The 23215-nt window shown below is 45.8% G+C and overlaps 1 protein-coding gene across 1 annotated transcript in view; it reads right to left on the bottom strand.

Annotated features, from left to right (window-relative positions):
• Window positions 1-719: 719 nt before the first annotated feature.
• The window catches only part of LOC147101272 (SH3 and cysteine-rich domain-containing protein 2-like), a 145996-nt gene continuing 123500 nt past the window's right edge, over window positions 720-23215 (bottom strand). The window contains exons 10-11 of the mRNA XM_085966563.1: window positions 18586-18723; window positions 720-6916 (exon numbers count right to left, since the gene is read on the bottom strand). Of these exons, the coding sequence (XP_085822689.1) occupies window positions 6818-6916; window positions 18586-18723 (237 nt within the window). The 3' untranslated portion in view covers window positions 720-6817. The remainder of the gene's footprint in view (window positions 6917-18585; window positions 18724-23215) is intronic.

Below are 23215 nucleotides of genomic sequence, written 5' to 3'. Positions count from 1 at the left end.
GTACTCAAACCCTCTCGCTACGAAGGTCAACATACCATTTGCCTTCTTAACCACCTGCTGCACCTGCATGCTTACCTTCAGCGACTGGTGCACAAGGACACCCAGGTCTCGTTGCACTTCCCCTTCTCCCAATCTATTGACATTCAGATAATAATCTGCCTTCCTGTTTTTGCCACCAAAGTGGATAACCTCACATTTATCGACGTTATATATGCTTCTGCCCAATCACCCAACCTGTCCAAATCATCCTGGAGTTTCTCGGCATCCTCCTCACAGCACACACGCCCGTTTGTGACAGAACAACAGGAGAAAGCATGGACTGAGAAGATTAAAGGTAAAGGGACATTGAAGAGGTCAGGAGTAGACTGTTTATGATGATTCTAACAGAAGAGGCTCGAGGGGCTGAACGGACTTCTCCTCTTCCCATGTTCCGAACAGTCCATAACCTTTCATCCTCTCGGATCATTCTAAAGCCCATTATGAGGTGGTGAATAGGCTAGGCTAAGGGTCATGATGTTGCTTCTGAAAATATGACTTTGTAGGAAATAAACAACATATGTGTGATCAATACAGGTTGGGATCATCTTCCATGTCAATATTTAGATAACACTTTAAGTTTTTAATACATTTAAATGATTCCATAAAATAAATATATACTTAAATACCCTTTGTAACATGCAGCATTTAAATGTCCATTTACAACAGTATTTCTAGACCACTCAGTTCTCTTTGCTTTTATTGCTTTCGTTTGACCTTTAATATAACCACACAGAAAAGAACCTCTTTTTACACATATATATATATATATATATTCTAGTATGTCTTTTTGTTCTGAAGTGGCGATTGTGTGAAATGAAGACATTTTATTTTCCCCTCCTGTTTCTTCCTTCCTGCTGACTTTTCATTGCCACAGTTCCTCTTCCTGGGAGTGCTGGACAATCTTGTCTCCGAGGTGTTTCTACACTCGCCATCGATGCTTCTCTGTGACATAATTAGGTACAGTAACAGCGACAGTCAGAGCAATCCTTGAATGCAGCAGAGTTACAAGAATTGCACGCTGGCACAGATCGGCAGTGTGGGTTCTCACACGGTTACTATGCAGCCTTGCCATTAACTTGCCCAGGGCCTTGCTTTTGCTATCCCTATAACCTTTGGTACGAATTCTCAAAGCACTTTCATCTGCCCATGCGGATCAGGGGCCTAGCGATCAATATGAAGTTTGTACAGACTCCTCCCGCCCCCGCTTCCTTCCCCCTTGACCGTGCACCCCTGGACCTTAGGTACAGACACCAATCGTCTAGACACTGCTGTCGCCTCTGGGCAGCATCTACTAAATGCAGTAATGTTTTAAATCCTTCTCTTCGCTGTTGCTGATTGCAGTTTTGCACTTGCAGACATTGCATATGTCTTCCTACTCCGCCTCCTCCTAGCCCCGCATTTGATCAATGCTTGAAAAACTGTACTAACATTATCCAATGCTCACAGAGATAGATAGAGAGCATCCAAAAACCAGTTCGCAGGGCTAATAGAGAGGATTGTTACAGAAAACAGCAAGACACCAGACTTAACAATTTTCTAACAAGCATAACATTCAAATGACAACAGGCAAATTAATTTTACTGGCAACGCTGCGATGGGAACAATTAACCTTAACTCCACTGATGTACAAAATGGGAGAGAGATAAGATTCTGGGTAATGTTTCTTTATGCCCAACATAAGCAGTTTCATTGAGGTGTAAAAGTTAGGTCAGGCATAGAGCTTTTAAGGTAACTCAAGAATTGCCTATCCAACTTTTAAAAGATGCATGTGTGAAGCCGTGTAATATTGTCAATGGTTGTGGCTTTACATGATCAGAATCTGCTACAACTACTTAAATTTCCAATTGTTTTTACAACACTTTTCAAGGTCTGTATTTGCAGTCATTAGACAGGCATAGACCTCAAGCTCTGGAATTCCCCACTTAAACCCATTCCCCTCTTCACTTCCCTCTACTCTTAAGACTTTCCTTACAATCCATGACTTTAACCAAACTTTTGGTCACCCCTTCTTACATTTCCTTCTTTGGCTTGGCACCCATTTCCCTCCTCACACATCTGTGAAGGGCCTTGGGACAGTCTTCTACATTAAAGGCGCTATATAAATGCAAGCTGTTCGGTCAGCTCAGAATTCTAGACAATTTGAATACCTCCATATGCAATTGCTCTTCTGATGTTGGTGACTGAAATTGAATTGTGCAATATTAATAATGAACATGATTACACAGCCCTATGAAATTCTTCTGGCCGCAATTGTAACAAGAGTTTTAACCCGTTTATTTTGATGCCCTTATTAGAATAATAGGGGATTTTTAGATGAAAATATTAGGGCTTTCACAGATAATATCCCTGAGCACAATTTCAACCCCTTTCTTTGATCAATGACTGACATTTAGAATCCATTAATCTAATATTTGAAAACTCCAAGGTATCCGAGTTATAATTCCTGCAATCTCACGATCACCCATTTCCTGGGCAACAAACCAAATGATTACTCATTGTCTATATTCCCATACCCTGCATTAGGAATACTGTATTAAAACATCCCTGCTCCATAGTGATTACGTGATGAAGTTCAGTGAAATCAGTTTAGCTAGAGGCCATTGATTAGGTGCTTATGACCTTATAGTCAAATCTTCAACGAACACTTTTTGTGTGTGGGGGTGGGGGTGGGGGGGGGGTGAGGGGTGTGCTGTTTGGAGTGAAGGAGTTGGTTCCCTTTGCACCTGTACACTATTCCCAAAACATTGACTCATGCCAGTACAACCTATCCACAACACATTTGGACATTACACATTACAATTTTTTTTCATCGTCAAGCTTATAGAAACCATCCGATTGTAACCATTTCTTTTCACAATGACTACACAGGGGGTGGGGCAAGATTTTTTTTTTTTTTAATGTAAAAAGGTACAAGATGAGCTATATGGGAGTCCTTGATTAAAACTGATCTCAGGGTTTGGCCTTCACTGCCAACTATAAACTCCGAGCTAAAGAACCTGTGTTACTGATGCAGAGAAGCTTAAAAGTACTAACCCTCATTCAGTCAGAAAAATTAAATGGTAATTAGGGAAAGCCAATGATATTTACAATCTTCAGTTCTTAATTGTTGAAACTACTTTCTAATGGGTGATGAAATTTACTTCATTTCCATTAAGTTAAGTGCCTGAAGTCTGGAACTTATTGTGATGTATAACGAGCCTGTATCAAATTCCCCTCTTTCATATTTCAACCAAGGTTTCATTTGACATGGGTTAATGCCTCTGTTAATGTAGCAGAGAGGTGAGTGTTCACAATGAGTTCCACACTTGAAAAGTCTACTGACTGTAATGTTGCTCAAGTCAATAAGCATCAATTTAGATGGTATCTGTAATAAAAAATAAAGGGAGTTCATAGCTGTTAAGATTTGCCTGCGGGATTCAGGAGGAAAGATGCCATTTTGAGAACCTAGACTAGCTTGGCCCAAGATTTGTGCATTAAGATAAATGATTAGGCATTTCAAGGGAACAAACAACAAATGACCATGTCAGCTACAAGACTATTATTTCACAGCTGGGACTCGGAGTTGAATTTGCTCCAGGGCATAAATGAAATGAGTTTGGGAGATCTCCATCCAGCTGCTCACAGATTTGGCGTTAATTGTCCCATCTTTGACAAGCTTGCTCGGAGAGGCCATAATCACGCTGGAAAAAATAAACTATTACAGTGCTGAAACAGTGAATTCTCTTCTAAAGTTGGAACAGAGATTTGAGGAATGAAGTATGAGCCCTATGTTGTATTCATAGAAACATAGAAGATAGGAGCAGGAGTAGGCCATTCGGCCCCTCAAGCCTGCTCCGCCATTCAATGCGATCATGGCTGATCATCCAAACTCAGTACCCTGTCCCTGCTTTCTCCCCATACCCCTTGATCCCTTTAGCCTTAACTCATCACAGTTAAAACTGTGAAAAGTAAAGGCTGTATTAGATAGCCATGAACCTTGGCTTCCAGCAGCATCACAGAAGGATTGTGTCAAGCAACCAGATTACTCAAAACAGCTACCCAATACTTGAATTTACTGTCCACATTCTTCCAACGTTGTTACTTTTCAGCTGCCAAATTGATGCCAATTAGCTCAAAGACAATGGACTTCATTGAATGAGAACTAGACCGAGTTGCCAGAACTCATTTCACTTTGGAACTCTTAGCTAATGGAAAGAAGAAAGCTTCCTTCCAGCTGGCTGGGCTGAATCTGGAGACAGTTCCTGTCAACAGGGTTGATTTTAACCCTACATGTCTGGGGGAAATCGGGCGGGTGGGCAGTTAAAAAACGAGCAGGTTACTCATCCACTCTGATCCCGACCATTTACAATTTTAACCTGCAGGGCTTTGCAGACGGATGAGGCGCCCACCTGAAACAGGTGGGAACCTCGTAAAATTAGGCAAATCGGGGGTCCCATCGTGTCAACAGGATCCCGATGTAATTTTAACTGGAGTCTAAGCAGGGAGGCTACGAGGGCTATCGTGCTTGGCAGAAGCAAGTCTGAAGATAGTAGAGGCCCTTAGGATAAGTCACAGCCACCATGCTGGAAGACCATCCAGAAACCCCCTCCTCACCACTTATCTGGAAGCTCTTCATGTCTGTTCTGGGTGGCAAGTGGACCAGCGGGTTTTAAATTTTGCCCGGGAGTTAAAATACCCAGGGCTTGAAATTTAGGACAGTGTGCAGGTTTCATAGTTTCTCTCCCCCTCCCCACTCAATCACACACCTGAAACCCACTCTGGGTTAAAATCAACCCCAATGTTCTATCACACAATGAGGGTAATTTTAACTTTTTGTGCGAGAGCGGGGAACGGGCGAGAGCGGGGAATGGGCGAGAGCGGGGAACGGGCAAGAGCGGGGAACGGGCGAGAGCGGGGAACGGGCGAGAGCGGGGGGAACGGGCGAGAGCGGGGAACGGGCGAGAGCGGGGAACGGGGAACGGGCGAGAGCGGGGAACGGGCGAGAGTGGGGAACGGGCGAGAGCGGGGAACGGGCGAGAGCGGGGAACGGGCGAGAGCGGGGAACGGGGAACGGGCGAGAGCGGGGAACGGGCGAGAGTGGGGAACGGGCGAGAGCGGGGAACGGGCGAGAGTGGGGAACGGGCGAGAGCGGGGAACGGGCGAGAGTGGGGAACGGGCGAGAGCGGGGAACGGGCAAGAGTGGGGAACGGGCGAGAGCGGGCGAGAGTGGGGAACGGGCGAGAGCGGGGAACGGGCGAGAGCGGGGAGCGGGCGAGAGCGGGGAACGGGCGAGAGCGGGGAACGGGCGAGAGTGGGGAACGGGCGAGAGTGGGGAACGGGCGAGAGTGGGGAACGGGCGAGAGCGGGGAACGGGCAAGAGTGGGGAACGGGCGAGAGCGGGGAGCGGGCGAGAGCGGGGAACGGGCGAGAGCGGGGAACGGGCGAGAGCGGGGAACGGGCGAGAGTGGGGAACAGGCGAGAGCGGGGAACGGGGAACGGGCGAGAGCGGGGAACGGGCGAGAGTGGGGAACGGGCGAGAGTGGGGAACGGGCGAGAGCGGGGAACGGGCGAGAGCGGGGAACGGGCGAGAGTGGGGAACGGGCGAGAGTGGGGAACGGGCGAGAGCGGGGAACGGGGAACGGGCGAGAGCGGGGAACGGGCGAGAGCGGGGAACGGGCGAGAGCGGGGAACGGGCGAGAGTGGGGAACGGGCGAGAGCGGGGAGCGGGCGAGAGTGGGGAACGGGCGAGAGCGGGGAGCGGGCGAGAGCGGGGAGCGGGCGAGAGTGGGGAACGGGCGAGAGTGGGGAACGGGCGAGAGTGGGGAATGGGCGAGAGCGGGGAACGGGCGAGAGTGGGGAACGGGCGAGAGCGGGGAACGGGCGAGAGCGGGCGAGAGTGGGGAACGGGCGAGAGTGGGGAACGGGCGAGAGCGGGCGAGAGTGGGGAACGGGCGAGAGTGGGGAACGGGCGAGAGCGGGGAACGGGCGAGAGCGGGCGAGAGCGGGGAACGGGCGAGAGCGGGGAACGGGCGAGAGCGGGCGAGAGTGGGGAACAGGCGAGAGCGGGGAACGGGCGAGAGCGGGCGAGAGTGGGGAACGGGCGAGAGTGGGGAACGGGCGAGAGTGGGGAACGGGCGAGAGCGGGGAACGGGCGAGAGCGGGGAACGGGCGAGAGCGGGCGAGAGCGGGGAGCGGGCGAGAGTGGGGAACAGGCGAGAGCGGGGAACGGGCGAGAGCGGGGAACAGGCTGCTGATTTGCGATCACACATTTTACACTATTGCACAATGTCAAAATGACTGGTTTGTAGAAAGCCAAACAAAAGTTCCAAAAAGGTCGACTCATTGTCAACTAGACATTTGTCGTCATGTGTCAGAAGAAATGGCTCAATTTGGTACAGCTCCCAAAGTGTATCAACAATAAACGGTGGACAAATAGCAAGTGGCCTTAGGGACTATATTGGTGCTTTTTAAATGTACAGTGTTTCAAAGAAGGGCAGAGTGGACAACACAGTGAAAGCTGGTGCAAAATGTGTCCTGACCATCGCTTAACCATAATCCAAGGTGAGCGTTCGGTTCTTATGCTATGAGTTTGGGAATGTGATGACAGAGTGCAAAGTGTGCGTTACAGCTCCGCATAGACAGAGCCACCATTTTGTATTATTCTGGGCCCACCAATCTCCAACATTCCGATGTGGGACACGGATGCTATAAATGAGCTAAATGTTCAGTATATAACTTTCTGCATATTTTCTGTTTAGAAGAGATCGCGGCCATGCTTAGGCTAGAAATTTAAAAAGTGTCAAATTTCTTCGAGAATGTCCACTGGCACGACTCCTCTCTTCTTCCCGCTGCAAACCTTGAAAAAGCCGTTGGTTTCCTCTCCTCGCCCGACACAAATCTGAAAATGGGGAAACACAGCAGCATTAAACAGCACCTTTAGTGTAGTGAAATGTCCCAAACATACTTCGGAATTGGGCTCAAAATCCAAGAAGCAGTAGGAGGTTTATGAGGGGCATAAAAATACTTAATTGGAGGAGGGCTTACTTCAATGGGTTGAAAAAGGGATCTGGCCCAGGTGGTTTGGTATCAAAAATTGGTAGGTAAAACAGTAATTGAGCAATAGGAGGCCTCCAAATAGGAGTTGCTTTGGGTACAGGCTAGACACATTCCCACGAGGGGGAAAAGGGCATCCAAACCTAGAGCTTCCCGAGTGAATAAAAATAGAGATTAAATGAAACAGAAAAAGGAGGCTCGTGACAAATGTAAGGTTCATAATACAGTGGAGAACCAAACAGAATACAGAAAGTAGTGGAGATCTGAAAAAGGGAATAAGAGGGACAGAGAGAGAATACAAGAATAGATTAGCGGCTAACATAAAAGGGAACCCAAAAGTCTTTTGTAATCATATAAATAGTACAGGAAACTTTGGTTTATCCGGAGGTTGTATGTCCGGAATATTCGATCTAACGGCAAAAATCAGGAGCAGTTTTCTGTAAGTTTTTTTAGATCTCGTTCTTTTTTTTTTCCCAGTCAGCCACTTTGGATGATCAGCCATGATCTCGTAGAATGGCGGAGCAGGCTCGAAGGGCCGAATGGCCTACTCCTGCTCCTATCTTCTATGTTTCTATGCAAGGTCTGTAGCTATAGCAACAGCTTCAGCTAGAGACGCTTGCAGCTGCAGCCGACTCTTTAGAAGCTGTTGCTAAGCAATAGTGTTTGTTGTCAGATACGGAGATGAAAACCTCCGTATGCTTCAACATTAACTTTGTATGTCCGGCAGTTTTGATAGATCGGCAACACGCCGGTCCCGTCGGTGCCGGATATCACAAAGTTTCCTGTAAAAGGGTAGTCAAAGGAAAGGCAGGGCCAATTAAGGACCAAAAAGGAGATCTTGTTGAGGTAGAGGGTATGGCTGAGGTACTAAATGAGTACTTTGCATCTGTCTTCACTAGAGAATAGGATGCTGCCAATGTAGCAGTAAAGGATGAGATAGTAGTGATATTGGATTGGATAAAAATAAAGGAGGTACTTAAAAGGTTGCCAGTACTCAAATTGGAAATGTCACATGGTCTGGATGGGATGCATCCTAGGTTACTGAGGGAAGTAAGGGTGGAAATTGCAGAGTCTGGCCATAATCTTGCAATCCTCCTTAGATATGGGGGGAGGTGCAAGAGGACTGGAGGACTAAAAAACTAACATCCCTGTTCAAAAAAGGGGAGAGGGATAAACCTGGCAATTACAGACCAGTCAGCTTAATGTCGGTGGTGGGAGAATTTTAGAGACAAAAACCCAGGGCAAATTAATTGCCACTTGCGAAAAGTATGGGCTAATAAATGAAAGTCAGCACAGATTTGTTAACACTGTAAAAAGGTCACACATTCGCAAAAGTAGTGGTGGTGAACCGTGACAGACTGGAGGGAAGTATACAGTGGTTTTCCCCAAGGGTTAGTATTAGGACCACTGCTCTTTTTGATATATATTAACGACCTGGACTTGGGTTTACGGGGCATTATTTCAAAGTCTGCAAATGACTCAAAACTCAGAAAAGTAGTAAACAATGAGGAGGATAGTAACAGACTTCAGGAGGACATAGACAGACTTCAGGACATACAGACTGGTGAAATGGGCAGACAAGTGGCAGATGAAAGTTAACGCAGAGAAGTGATGCATTTTGGTAAGAAGAATGAGGAGAGGCAATATAAAGTAAATGGTACAATTTTAAAGGGGATACAGGAACAGAGAGACCTGTGGATGTATGTACACAAATCTTTGAAGGTGCAGGACAAGTCGAGAAGGCTGTTCTAAAAGCACATGAAATCCTTAGCTTTATTAATAGGGTACAAAAGCAAGAAAGTTATGATGAACCTTTATAAAACACTGGTTAGGCCTCAGCTGGAGTATTATGTCCAATTCTGAGCACCGCACTTTAGGAAGGATGTTAAAGGCCTTACAGAGGGTGCAGAAGAGATTTACCAGAATGGGACCTGGAATGTGGGGCTTCAGTTACATGGATAGACTGGAGAAGCTAGGGTTGTTCTCCTTGGAACAGACAAGGTTTAGAGGAGATTTTTTTTTTAAAGAGGTGTTCAAAATCATGAATGGTTTTGATACAGTAAATAAGGAGAAATGTTTTCCAGTGGCAGAAGGGTAGGTAACCAGAGGACACAGATTTAAGGTGATTGGCAATATAACCAGCGGTGACGTGACGGGGCTAAAAAATGTACACAGCAAGTTGTTGTGATGTGGAATACACTACCAGAAAAGTATGGTGGAAGCAGATTCAGTAGTAACTTTTAAAAGGGAATTGAATAAATACTTGAAGGGGAAAAAAATTACAGGGCGATGAGGAATGAGCAGCGGAGTGGGATTAATTGAATAGCTCTACCAAAGAGCCAGCACAGGTACGATGGGCTGAATGGCCTCCTTCTGTGCTGTATGATTTTATGATTCTATGTCTGAAAGCATAATCAAAAGGACATTAGTAACACAAAATTTATGCCAAAGAAAATATCGGAACAAGGAATAATTGAGAGGCACCAGCAAGTGCAGAGATGCAAGTCGTAAAATTTTAGACTATAGAATCACACAGCACAAAAGGAGGCCTTTTGGCTCATCAACTCTTTGAAAGATCCATTTAATTAGTCCTGCAAATTTTTCCCCTTCGTGTATTTATCCAATTCCCTTTTGAAGGTTACTATTGAATCTGCATCCACCACACTTTTGGGCAGTGCATTCCAGATCATAAACACACTGCGTAAAAAAAATTCTCCTCATCTCCCCTCTGGTTCTTTTGCCAATTTGTGTGTCCTCTGGTTACTGACCCCCTTGCCAGTGGAAACAGTTTCTCCCTATTTACTCTATCAAAACCTCATAATTTTGAACACCTCTATTAAAAATCACACCTCTGTTTCTTTAAGGAGAACAATCCCTGCTTCTCTCGTCCCTCCACATAACTGGAGTCCTTTATGTGGCAGTCCCTTCTTAACTTTAATATACAAACATTAGATGAGGTGAAGCTTTGTATCCAAACTACTGATCTGCTGAATAATGTGACCGGGAGAAATCTTAAATTCATTTCAAAATCAAGTTAAGCCAAATTGTTCCACTTGGCTTGACAATATGACAGTGTGAAGTGTGGCTACAGAGAGTAAACCACCTCCGCTTGATGATTCTTTCAAAACCCAAACTGAAATCATCAGAAATAAAATGCGTCATTACAGGGAATGTGGGCCTTCCGATCTTTAAAGGCTCTATAAATAGGGTTAATGGAGGAAATTACCATTAGTGCACAGAATCTGAAATACACGCCTCTTCAGGCCCTTATCCTATGGTTTTACATCTGTTTTGCTGCACTGAATTTTGCACAAACAAGCCAAACAGATACTGCTGAAATTGTAGGTTAGATCTCTCCGGGGAATCATACCATGTTTTACACCAATTGATTTCTTCCCTAACCAGCAAATCCACACCAGCACGTCAATGTGCTATTTGTCACACCAAGAATACACATCATTTCAAACATATACAGATATGGAGTATTGAGATCGGTATAAAGATTGGAGATGTGGATAGCGATGCCAACTCTGGTTGGATGTACTCCTGCAGGTTTCATCACTGATGTCCCTCCTCCAACCACCCCCCCTCCGCACTCCCACCCTTGGTCGATTGGTTGCCCAACACATCCATCCCAGTGCTGCACCGCTGTTCCAAGCCAATTAGAAAGTGAACAGACTCTTCATTACCCGATCGGATGATTCTCGACTTGGTCATGTGCAGAAGATCAGGACACAAAATGCATCTTCTGCTCTCAGCCTTCACCCCCTCCCCCACCCCATCTCCAATAACTAACAAAAAAAAGTGTTTGAAGAAAATGAAATAAACACACAATTTTTTTAATGCCCCCTATGATATTACTCCTGGGTTTCTTGCAATAGTGTCCAGGAGATTAACCTTTTAGTCTTGGGCAATCCTGGAGGATTGGCAACCCTAGATATGGACTAATGTGACCAGTACCCATGTAGAGAAGGTTAGCCTTTAACGACTGCTGCTAGGTGGGAGTTCAATCTAAAGGAAGCTTGCAGGCATAAAACCAAAGCCCAATGTGTGCATCAGTCCTGACAGCATTCTTTTCATTTAACAGTCGGTGTGGTTACTTTATAGCCCTTAATACCAGTGAAGATCAGCGGTATTTCTGCTGCAATTCCATTGGGACTGAAAGCTGAGAGCAGAAGATACATTTAGTGTCCTGACCTTCTACACATAACCAATTATGTTTGCAGCGGGACCTAGGGTCAGTATCAGTGTTCAACTCTGATAGCGCCATGTAGCTGAAACTGGCAGGGAACCAGAATCATTTACATAAAACAGCAATGGACCATCTGCTGCAGTGTCCTGTTAAAGGCAGCTTCTTGTCCAAAGTCAGTGGTTAGACATATAAATTACAATGGGCCGGATGCGCTGGAAACCGGCATTTCCGATCTGTCAAGAAAGCTCTTGACAGATCCTCCGGCTGCCCGGGAGAATGGCCTCTGCGGGCGGAGAGTTCCGCTTTTTGGAGACCCTCCACCCACAGAAAACCCTTACAATTCTTGCACCAGTTGAAAAAAGTTTTAAAATTTTTTTCCACTGCTTTATCATTTAAAAATACTTTTAAAAAAAGTTTCTTCTTAGCTCCGTAAAAAACTTTAATTATTTTTTTCAAAAATTTAAAGTTTTGTTTAAAAGTTAATTTATTGTACTTTCAAGTCATTTTAAAAATGTGATGGTTTTTAAAAATTTATTTAAAGTTTTACTATGTTTTGGGGGTGATCTCCATTCATATATTTGACAGGTCTTCCTGTCAAATGTATGAAGGGAGATTCCCTTCTTTGATTGGCTCCCCCTGGCCCACGTGATCCTAGGGATGCTGCGAACTACCTGCGCCCCTGGGATACGTGGGCCCTGCGCACTGGCAGTTTGGAGAGGCCCAACAGAGGAACTGTGCGCCTCCCTGGAGCCCTCAGGAAGGGCGCAGATTTTTCCAGATCGCAGTCCTCCGCCCGCGGGAGGCCTGTGATCGGAATATCTGGGCCAATGTAACCCGTGTGTTGCAGTAATGACCTGACAATATGGCTCAACCCCAGTCTGTTTATTAATAGACTATAGGTTACAACGACCCCTTCCTTCTGATCCACAGTTACTTCATTTTACACCAATTACAAAATGAATTCAGTGAGTACTTTTTTGCTTGAAGAAAATAGCAACAAGAACTCCAATCATTCTCCTCTACTTGGCCCTGAAGGTATGGTTGACCTTTACACTCGAGTTTTTCCACTTGACAGTAATTCTGATTTTTTGGGGGAAATCTAATGCTGATGTTATTGGAGACAAAGAATAACAAATTCGTTAAAGCAAATCTTTAGTTTCAGAAAAAGTGTTGATCCCTGGCTACCTATATTGTTGAAAAATTAAAATGGAAATTTATTTAGTCAGTGAAGATAAATTTCCTATTTTACAAATTGTACTTCATGTAACAATTGGGACCATCCCTTTCATTGATTTTGATTGTCTATAGAATGCCAGAGGATACTTTTGTCTTTGTTTTAACTGCCCTAATCATGACAGAAAGGTGGATCATGAAGTACAACAATAACACTACTATGGACATGTCTGATCTCAGATGCTAAGCAGTCAGGCCTGGTTAGTTCTCCGGCACAGAATCGATGGGCTGAATGACCTGTACTGTACGATTCTATCAATAAAACTTGCATTTATATAGTGCCTTTAACGTACTAAAACATCCCAAGTGCCCATGATACAATGAGAGTAAAATGTAAGATTGGACGAGACCATGGGGCTCATGTTAACCTAACCCGCCCAGCGCTAATCTGATGGAAACGGATCAGCCGCCTGTTTTACGTCTCGCCCGATCGCCCCCCCGGGCGGGTTAGGTTAGGTTAAAATTGCCCCGTGTGCTGGGAAAAACTCCTCACATTTAATGTTTTGGTTGCAAAAATCCAACCCAGATAAAAACCATTTGTAATCCGAGGTGAATCGAGTTTACAGTCTCAACCTGATGGATGTGTGTCCCCGAAGCAAAGTACCCATAAGTGAGCACAATGGGATCACTTCACTCAGAGTAACCATCCTGGAAGTGTGGGAACTCTTGATTATACTGGGATTATACTGGGATTAAGGAAAATTGGAGGAGGTAGTTTACAAAGAGGGAAATGTTCTATCTGAGCACCATCATCTTGATAAGCAAAGGGAAGAGGGAGAGAAAGAAATTCTAAAGAAGAAGCCAGCCCATTTTGCTCTGTTTGTGAACTACATTTGGTAGAAAGAGAATGACCCGTAACAACCTTTAGAAGATTGTAGTCCCTGTGCCAAAAATATTGGATTTTTCCCATCTTTGATTTTAAGTATTAGGATAAATCTTTATTTAAAAAATGGCATCAGCAAGCTGTCTCTCTAGACTATCTGTACATGATTTCCTTTGTTCCATAACTCTGGATGGCCAATAAACATAGTTTGGTGCAGGCAACTAGCCCTCGTCAACTTATTCAATGTAGATGTCCATCCGAAATGTGTTTCTCTTGTTCGTATCCATTCCTGGCTACCCAAACCATGGGTTGTTGGTTCTTTCCATGGGATCCACTCCTGGCTGGCCTCCCACATTCCACCCTACGTAAACTTGTCATCCAAAACTCGGCTGCCCGTGTCCTAACCCGCACCAAGTCCTGTTCGCCCATCACCCCTGTGCTCACTGATCTACATTGGCTCCTGGTTAAGCAGCACCTCGATTTCAAAATTCTCATCCTTGTTTTCAAACCCCTCCATGGCCTCGCCCCTCCCCATCTCGGATATCTCCTTCAGCCCCACAACCACCACCCCCCACCCCCCCCATGATATCTGCGGTCCTCTAATTCTGCCCTCTTGAGCATCCCTGATTATAATCGCTCAACCTTTGGTGGCCATGCCTTCTGTTGCCTAGGCCCTAAGATCTGGAATTCCCTGCCTAAACCTCTCTGTCTCGCTAACTCTCGTTCCTCCTTTAAGACACTCCTTAAAACCTACCTCTTTGACCAAGCTTTTGGTCACCTGCCCTAATTTATCCTTATGTGGCTCTGTGTCAAATGTTTTGTCTTATATACTCCTGTGCAGCACCTTGGGACGTTTTACTACATTAAAGGCTCTATATAAATACAAGTTGTTATTGTTGATCCTCCACAAGGGCTACTTAATGTGAATTCACGTTAGTGATAACACACTAAAAAATATCCTTTCCACCTAGTGTTGGGTATTGAAAAGATGTGACCACCATTAGTGTGATGTCAGTCTTCAGATCCTGTTGGTTAAACACAGATAATCTTCAAAGAGCCTGCTTCTATTCCATTGTATAAATGTCAGACCATGTAGCTACCCTTCAATGTCCCTTTACTTGGGGAAGGAATGCATAGGGCTCCGTAAGTAGAGAGAAGCTTACATGCTATGATGCACTCGGACTTTTCATCGGTTTTCTGAGGGAAGCTATAAGGAAGACTCCGTTTTTTTTTTAAAAAGTCAACCCAGTTTGTATGTGCTTATAAATTAATTATACTGTATAATATTCTGCCTTTATTTTTTCCCCACTATTATAAGAACATAACCCGCTTCCTTCAATTGGCCGGAAACGCGCTGGGTGGGCTTAACAAGCCCAATTAGCGTAAAATTATTTCACAGAGCAGGCTGGAGCCAGCAGCGGGGTCACACCCCACCACCGACCCCGGCCACACCAGACTCGCCAAGGTAGGCAAAAATCGCTGCCCAAATATCTATCGATCTCAGCCTTGAATATACTCAACGATTCAGCATCCACAGCCCTTTGGGGTAGAGAATTCCAAAGATTCACAACCCTCTGAGTGAAGAAATTCCTTCTCACCTCAGTCTTAAATGGCCGACCCCTTATCCTGAGACTATGCCCCCTAGACCTAGACTCTCCAGCCAGGGGAAACAACCTCTCAACGTCTACCCTGTCAATCCCCTTCAGAATCTTGTATGTTTCAATGTGATCACCTCTCATTCTTCTAAACTCCAGAGAGTATCGGCCCAATCTACTCAATCTCTCCTCATAGGACAACCCTCTCATCTCAGGGATCAATCTAGTGAACCTTTGTTGCACCACCACAACACAACATAAACATAAGAACATAAGAAGTAGGAGCAGAAGTAGGCCATACGGCCCCTTGGGCCTGCTCCGCCATTCAATAGGATCATGACTGATCCGAACTTAGACTCACGTCCACTTCCCTGCCCTCTCCCCGTAACCCCTTATTCCCTTATCAGCTAGGAAACTGTGTATCTCCGTTTTAAATTTATTTAATGTCGCAGCTTCCACAGCTCTCTCAGGTAGCAAATTCTATAGATTTACTACCCTCTGAGTGAAGAAGTTTCTCCTCATCTCAGTTTTGAAAGGGCAGCCCCTTATTCTAAGATTATGCCCCCTAGTTCTAGTCTCACCCATCAGTGGAAACATCCTTACCGCATCCACCCGATCAAGCCCCCTCACAATCTTACATGTTTTGATAAGATCGCCTCTCATTCTTCTGAATTCCAATGAGTAGAGGCCCAACCTACTCAACCTTTCCTCATAAGTCAACCCCCTCATCTCCGGAATCAACCGAGTGAACCTTCTCTGAACTGCCTCGAGAGCAAGTATTTATTTTCTTAAATATGGAAACCAAAACTGTACGCAGTACTCCAGGTGTGGCCTCACCAGTACCCTGTATAACTGCAGCAAGACTTCCCTGCTTTTATACAACATCCCCCTTGCAATAAAAGCCAAGATTCCATTGGCCTTCCTGATCACCTGCTGTACCTGCATACTAACCTTCTGTGTTTCATGCACCAGGACCCCCAGATCCCTTTGTACTGTAGCACTTTGCAGTTTCTCTCCATTTAGATAATAACTTGCTCTTTGATTTTTTCTGCCAAAGTGCATAACCTCACACTTTCCAACATTATATTCCATCTGCCAAATTTTTGCCCACTCACTTAGCCTATGTCCTTTTGCAGGTTTTTTATGTCCTCCTCACTCATTGCTTTTCCTCCCATCTTTGTATCGTCGGCAAACTTGGATACGTTGCACTCGGTCCCTTGCTCCAAATCGTTAATATAGATAACAAGTATTTATATAGCGCCTTTAACATAGTAAAACGTCCCAAGGCGCTTCACAAGAGTATTTTAAGACAAAAAATTTGACACTGATCCACATAAGGATAAATTAGGGCAGGTGACCAAAAACTTGGTCAAAGAGGTAGGTTTTAAGGAGCGTCTTAAAGGAGGAAAGAGAGGTAGCGAGGCAGATAGGTTTAGGCAGGGAATTCCAGAGCTTAGGGCCTCCGCAACAGAAGGCACGACCACCAAAGGTTGAGTGATTATAATCAGGGATCCTCAAGAGGGCAGAATTAGAGGAGCGCAGATATCTCGGGGGGTTGTGGGGCTGAAGGAGATTACAGAGATAGGGAGGGGGTGAGGCCATGGAGGGATTTGAAAACAAGGATGAGAATTTTGAAATCGAGGGGCTGCTTAACCGCCTCCAAGTATGTCCTTCCTCAAATAAGACGACCAAAACTGTGCACAGTACTCCAGGTGTGGTCTCACCAAAGCCCTGTACAGTTGTACAAAAGTAAAGACTTCTTTACTCTTGCACTCCAACCCCCTTGCAATAAAGGCCAACATGCCATTTGCCTTCCTAACTGCTTGCTGTACCTTCATGCTAACTTTGTGTTTCCTGTACGAGGACACCTAAAGTACTTGGATAAGCACTTGAAGTGCCGTAACCTACAGGGATACGGACCAAGTGCTGGAAAGTGGGATTAGGCTGGATAACTCTGTCAGCCGGCACGGACAAGATGGGCCATATGGCCTCCTTCTGTGCTGTAAATTTCTATGATTCTATGAAATCTCTCTGAACACCAACATTTAATAGTTTCTCACCATTTAAAAAATATTCTGTTTTTCTATTCTTCCTACCAAAGTGAATAACCTCACATTTCCCCACATTATACTCCATCTGCCACTTCATTGTCCACTCACTTAACTGGGCTATATCCCTTTGTAGGCTCTTTTTGTCCTCCTCACAGCTTACTTTCCCACCTAGCTTTGTATCGTCAGCAAACTTGGATACATTACACTCGGTCTCTTCATCCAAGTCATTAATATAGATTGTGAATAGCTGAGGCCCAAGCACTGATCCTTGCAGCACCCCACTAATTAAAGCCTGCCAACCGGAAAATTACCTGTTTACCCCCTCTCTCTGTTTTCTGTCCATTAACCAATCTTCTATCCATGCTAATATATTACCCCAAACCCCATGAGCTCTAATCTTACTTAGCAACCTTTTATGTGGCACCTTATCGAATGCCTTTTAGAAATCCAAATATACTACATCCACAGGTTCCCCTTGATCTACCCTGCTAGTTACATCCACAAAAAACACTAATAAATTTGTCAAACACTACTTCCCTTTCAGAAAACCATGCTGAGTCTGCCTATTATGATTTTCTAAGTGCCCTGTTACCACTTCCTTAACAATGGATTCCAGCATTTTCCCCGACGACTGATGTCAGGCTAACTGGCCTGTAGTTCCCTGTTTTCTCTCTCCCTCCTTTCTTGAACAGCCGGGTTACATTTTCTACATTCCAATCCGCGAGGACAGTTCTAGAATCTAGGGAATTTTGGAAGATCAATTACTTACTTTTACTTGTAAATAAATCTGGATTATGGTTTTAGCCTGTAAGCAGCAGTCTAGCAGTATTTTATTTTAGCTTTTTACATAAGTAGGGAAGTTGGGGAAAAAACGTGAACGGTAATCTTTCCCTTTGTGCTATTCTTCAGAGGCTAGCCTCTTTTGTGAATAGCGACTGCATTCATAAGACCATTTGATCCCTTTCGGATCAGGTATTGCAGCTATAATTGGTGCCGATTGAAGTAGTGAGTGAATGTGTAAATACATTTGTGATTAAACAGCTTTTTCTTTCAAGTTTTCTTTTGAATACAGAGACGCAGGCTGAAGAGCGTTCCACAGGTACTGGGGGGGATCTCCACGGGTGCGGGGGGGGGGTCTCCATGGGGGGGGCGGTCTCCACGGGTGCGGGGGGGGGGGTGGTGTCTCCACAGGTGCTGGGGATCTGGCAACCCTCCAGAACTTTGACCATGTGACCCATTGCGAGCCTATAAATTGAGCAGTTGTTTGACAATGGCGGGAGCGGGGGCGGGGGGGGGTGGTGGTGGGTAGCAGAGCTGCGCCCCTTCTTGTAGTCACATAATATCCACATAAGCACAATTGGCAGCAGGAGTCAATAGATATCAACCAGGAGTAGGAAGTCTAGCTGTTTGTCCCCTCCCCACTCTGCTACCCTAACCTACTGAGGTCAATTGTCGTCCCTCACCATTGCAGCTGGGATCAACTAACCCAGGGCAGACCAAGAGTTAAACAGTGACACTGCTGGTCTGTACAGCTCAGTACCACAGCAAACAGAGACATTTGCCCACTGTGCCAGTGGGGCAGTTCCAGTTCCATAGTCATTTTAAGGCTTTTAAACTGACCTGTAACTCTTTCAGGGGCAACTGACCCTGCTCTTTGCTGCCCTGAAATGTTCTGTTGCATTGCCAAACTCTTTCGCCAGGTCGGATGCGCTGAACAAAATTGGCAGGAAAGAATCCTATTCGGTCTCCGATTTTACCCTAGAACAAAGCAGAAGAGAGCTGAGTAAGAACTCAAGAGATTCTTTGCCAAAGACACATTAAGCAGTTCACAAACTACTGTAATTAAATTTTTCCAACCAGTCCTTGGGGTACCGGATAAAAATGAAACATTAAACAGCAAGCAGCATATCATAGGCAGGGTGCTACATGTGTTTTCTCCATTAGCGTCCAACATAACATCAGAGTCCGAGAAGATCCAATTACAAAGCTCCCACATGACGTGATCACTGCATCATCTAAACTGCAGGCAATTATACATCACTGTGAAAAATCCCATTGCAGTAATGAGTGTCCAAAGCCTCTGCCATTATCTTTACATTATAAAACTGTTCGAAGTGGGAGCAGCTCTTTAGTACCTCGAGTTCCTTATGCCACGGAATTCAGCCTGTTTATTCTGTGGGGCAGATTCCGTAGAACCCACAGCAACAGAAGAATAACTGCTCTGGAACAGTTGCTTGAATGACATGCTTTGTCATTTTTAAATCAGCCTTGGCTCAGTGGGTAGCACGCTCCCCTCTGATTCAGAAGATCGTGGGTTCAGGTCCCACTCCAGAGACTTGAGCACGTAATCCAGGCCGACACTCCAGTAGGACAGACCCACCAGAGGTGGCGGCACAGTGGTATACAGTCGGGAGGGAGTGGCCCTGGGAGTCCTCAACATTGACTCCTGACCCCATGAAATCTCATGGCTTCAGGTCAAACATGGGCAAGGAAACCTCCTGCTGATTACCACCTATGAATCAGTACTCCTCCATGTTGAACACCACTTAGAAGAAGCACTGAGGGTAGCAAGGGCACAGAATGTACTCTGGGTGGGGGACTTCAATGTCCATCACCAAGAGTGGCTCAGTAGCACCACTACTGACCGAGCTGGCCGAGTCCTGAAGGATATAACTGCCAGACTGGGCCTGCAGTAAGTGGTGAGAAAGCCAACACGAGGGAAAAACCTACTTGACCTCATTCTCACCAATCTACCTGTCACAGATGCATCTGTCCATGACAGCACTGGTAACAGTGACTACTGCACAATCCTTGTGGAGACGAAGTCCCGTCTTCACACTGAGGACAGCCTCCATCATGTGGTGTGGCACTACCACCGTGCTAAATGGGATAGATTCAGAACAGAGCTAGCAGCTCAAAACTGGGCATCCATGAGGTGCTGTGGGCCATTAGCAGCAGCAGAATTGTATTCCACCACAATCTGTAACATCATGGCCAGGCATATCCCTCACTACCATTACCATCAAGCCAGGGGACCAACCCTAGTTCAATGAGAAGTGCAGAAGAGCATGCCAGGAGCAGCACCAGGCGTACCTAAAAATGAGGTGCCAACCTGGGGAAACTGCAACACTGGACTACATGCATGCACAACAGTGGAAGCAGCATGCTATAGACAGGGCTAAGCGATCCCACAATCAACAGATCAGATCAAAGCTCTGCAGTCCTGCCACATCCAGTCGTGAATGGCGGTGGACAATTAAACAACTAACAGGAAGAGGAGGCTCCATGAATATCCCCATCCTCAATGATGTCAAGAGACAGCTGACCGCACTGATTACAGCAAAGGCTATTGGACCCGACAACAGCCCGGCTGTCGTGCTGAAGACTTGTGCTCTAGAACTAGCCGCGCCTCTAGCCAAGCTGTTCCAATACAGCTACAACGCTGGCATCTACCCGACAATGTGGAAAACTGCCCAGGTATGTCCTGTCCACAAAAAGCAGGACAAATCCAATCCAGCCAATTACCACCCCATCAGTCTACTCTCAATCATCAGCAAAGTGACGGAAGGTGTCGTTGACAGTGCTATCAAGCGACACTTACTCACTAACAATCTTCTCACCGATGCTCAGTTTGGGTTCCGCCAGGACCACTCGGCTCCAGACCTCATGGACAAAAGAGCTGAATTCCAGAGATGAGGTGAGAGTGACTGCCCTTGACTTCAAGGCAGCATTTGACCGAGTGTGGCATGAAGGAGCCCTAGTAAAATTGAAGTCAATGGGAATCAGGGGGAAAACTCTCCACTGGCTGGAGTCATACCTAGCACAAAGGAAGATGGTTGTGGTTGTTGGAGCCCACTCATCTCAGGACATCGCTGCAGGAGTTCCTCAGGGCAGTGTCCTAGGCCCAACCATCTTCAGCTGCTTCATCAATGACCTTCCCTCCATCATAAGGTCAGAAGTGGGGATGATCACTGATGAATGCACAGTGTTAAGTTCCATTCGCAACTCCTCAGATAATAAAGCAGTCCATGCCTGCATGCAGCAAGACATGGATGACATTCAGGCTTGGGCTGATAAGTGGCAGGTAACATTCGCGCCACACAAGTGCCAGGCAATGACTATCTCCAACAAGTGAGCGCCTAACCACTGCCCCTTGACATTCAACGGCATTGCCATCGCCAAATCCCCAACCATCAACATCCTGGGGGATAAACCCTGACCAGAAACTTAACTGGACCAGCTGTAGTGTATGTACCTTTAAATGCCCCTGTGTACTGTAATACCGGTAGTGACCACTCGGGTATATAAGCCTGTATAGCGTCTTGTATCTTTTAGTTCACCTCCAGACTTTGTTCAGTAAACACCTGTTAAACCAACTCCTGCATGCCGTGTCTCCATTAACACACGGATACAACAGTGGCGACGAATTGGAAACGGACTTACCTGCAATTCGGCAGTACCTCAAGGAGATTGGTTCCTCAGATGAAGGTCGAAGAAAAAAAAAAACTGTGGTTTCACCAGCTAGCCGGGCTGGTGGCAGGTACTGCACTAATCCTTCCTGGGCGGCGGGCTGGGGCTCGATCGGGTGGCTCTGCAGCGGGGCCGAGCAGCGAGTCGGAAGGCGGAGGCAAACAGAGACGGAGGGTGGAGCACTCGGGAGACGGCCGGCGCTGCAAAGCAGGTCGGCGTTCGGACCAAGCAGAGGGAGGGAAAAGTCCCAGAGAGTCCGGCGGGAACGCGTCTCCAACTATTAAAAATGTCTGTGTAAATAAAAACTGCAGAGAACAGCGTTGTCAGCAGCTGCAGCGGCGGGAAAGCGCGGGAGACGCCATTTTTTCTCGGCAGGGAAGAAAGGAAAGCGCGGGAGGCGCCATTTTTGATTTTCAGGATGCCTAAGACTGGCAATATTACTGCTTTCGATAGTGATATAGAGGATTGGACCACATATGTGGAAAGAGTGGAGGTATATTGCACAGTGAATGAAGTAGAGGATGATAAAAAGGCATCGGTACTTCTAAATCTGATGGGCGCAAGGACATACGGGCTGTTACGAAACTTAATCACTCCAGCCAAACCGATGGACAAGAAGTTTAAGGAGATTGTTGATACCTTACAGGAGCAGTTAAACCCAACACCGCTGCTGATAGCGGAACGATTCAAATTCTTCAGGAGAAATCAGCACAAGAATGAAAGTAACGCTGATTACCTCACCGAATTAAGAAAGCTGTCCAAGCACTGCCAATTCGGGGCAGGACTGGCAGATTCTCTACGAGACAAATTCGTCTGCGGTCTCCTAAGTGAAGGAACACAGAAAAGGCTACTTTCTGAGATAGATTTGACACTGGACAAGGCTTTCAGTGTGGCTGTATCATATGAAGCAGCAGCAAGAGGAGCTGCAGAGATACAGCAAAAGCCACAGGACTTCGGCACCCATGAAATGACACGGGGTTTCGAGAGATGTTATTGCTACGGCAGATCCACCCATGACCAGAGGGACTGCTGGTTCAAGGACAAAGCATGCAGGCAATGCGGAAAGATGGGACACATTGCACATGTATGCCGATCTGGAAACAAAAAATCCACTGACAGAAAAAAAATCAATAAGGAAAGTACAGAAAGGTACAAATGATGACGGACAGTAGCTCCAAAGACCAGAAGAACGATAGCGACTCCGGAAACAAGAGACTAAGCTGTCTCAAATTACATAATGTAATTGCCAAAGAAGATTACCAGATCATTTGGGTTACCCTCACGATAGCGGGGTCCCCAGTTAAAATGGAGCTAGATAAAGGATCAGCTCTGACCGTCATAAATCGACGGGATTACGAGCGGCTATTTACGCATATACCTTTGAAAGACACATCCATTATCTTGAAGACATATACGGGGCAGAAAGTATACCCCAGAGGGAAAATAAGGGTGCCTGTTGTATACAACGGCAAGGAAATACAGAAGTTGTATTTATGCGTTCTGCAAGATGGTGGTCCACTGTTGTTGGGACGTGAATGGATCAGGAAGATACGTTTAGACTGGCACTCCATTCAGGCACTGACGGTGACCAGTAAGAAAAAAAATGATGATGACGTCATACCTGAACGATTAAAAGACATCTTGGCTAACGCCAAAGAAGTGTTTCAACAGGAACTAGGGACCTTGAAAGGCGTCACCGCCTCAATAAAAGTGGAAGATGCGGCAATTCCCAAGTTTTTTAAGGCAAGGCCGGTGCCATACGCAATTCATCCAGCAGTCG

This window comes from Somniosus microcephalus, chromosome 24 (assembly GCF_052327205.1).
Source record: "Somniosus microcephalus isolate GS21.2 chromosome 24, FLI_Smic_1.0, whole genome shotgun sequence".
In the NCBI taxonomy this organism is placed as follows: Eukaryota; Metazoa; Chordata; class Chondrichthyes; order Squaliformes; family Somniosidae; genus Somniosus; species Somniosus microcephalus.
Note: the sequence above shows the minus strand (reverse complement) of the source record. Positions and strands in the feature narration are given on the sequence as shown.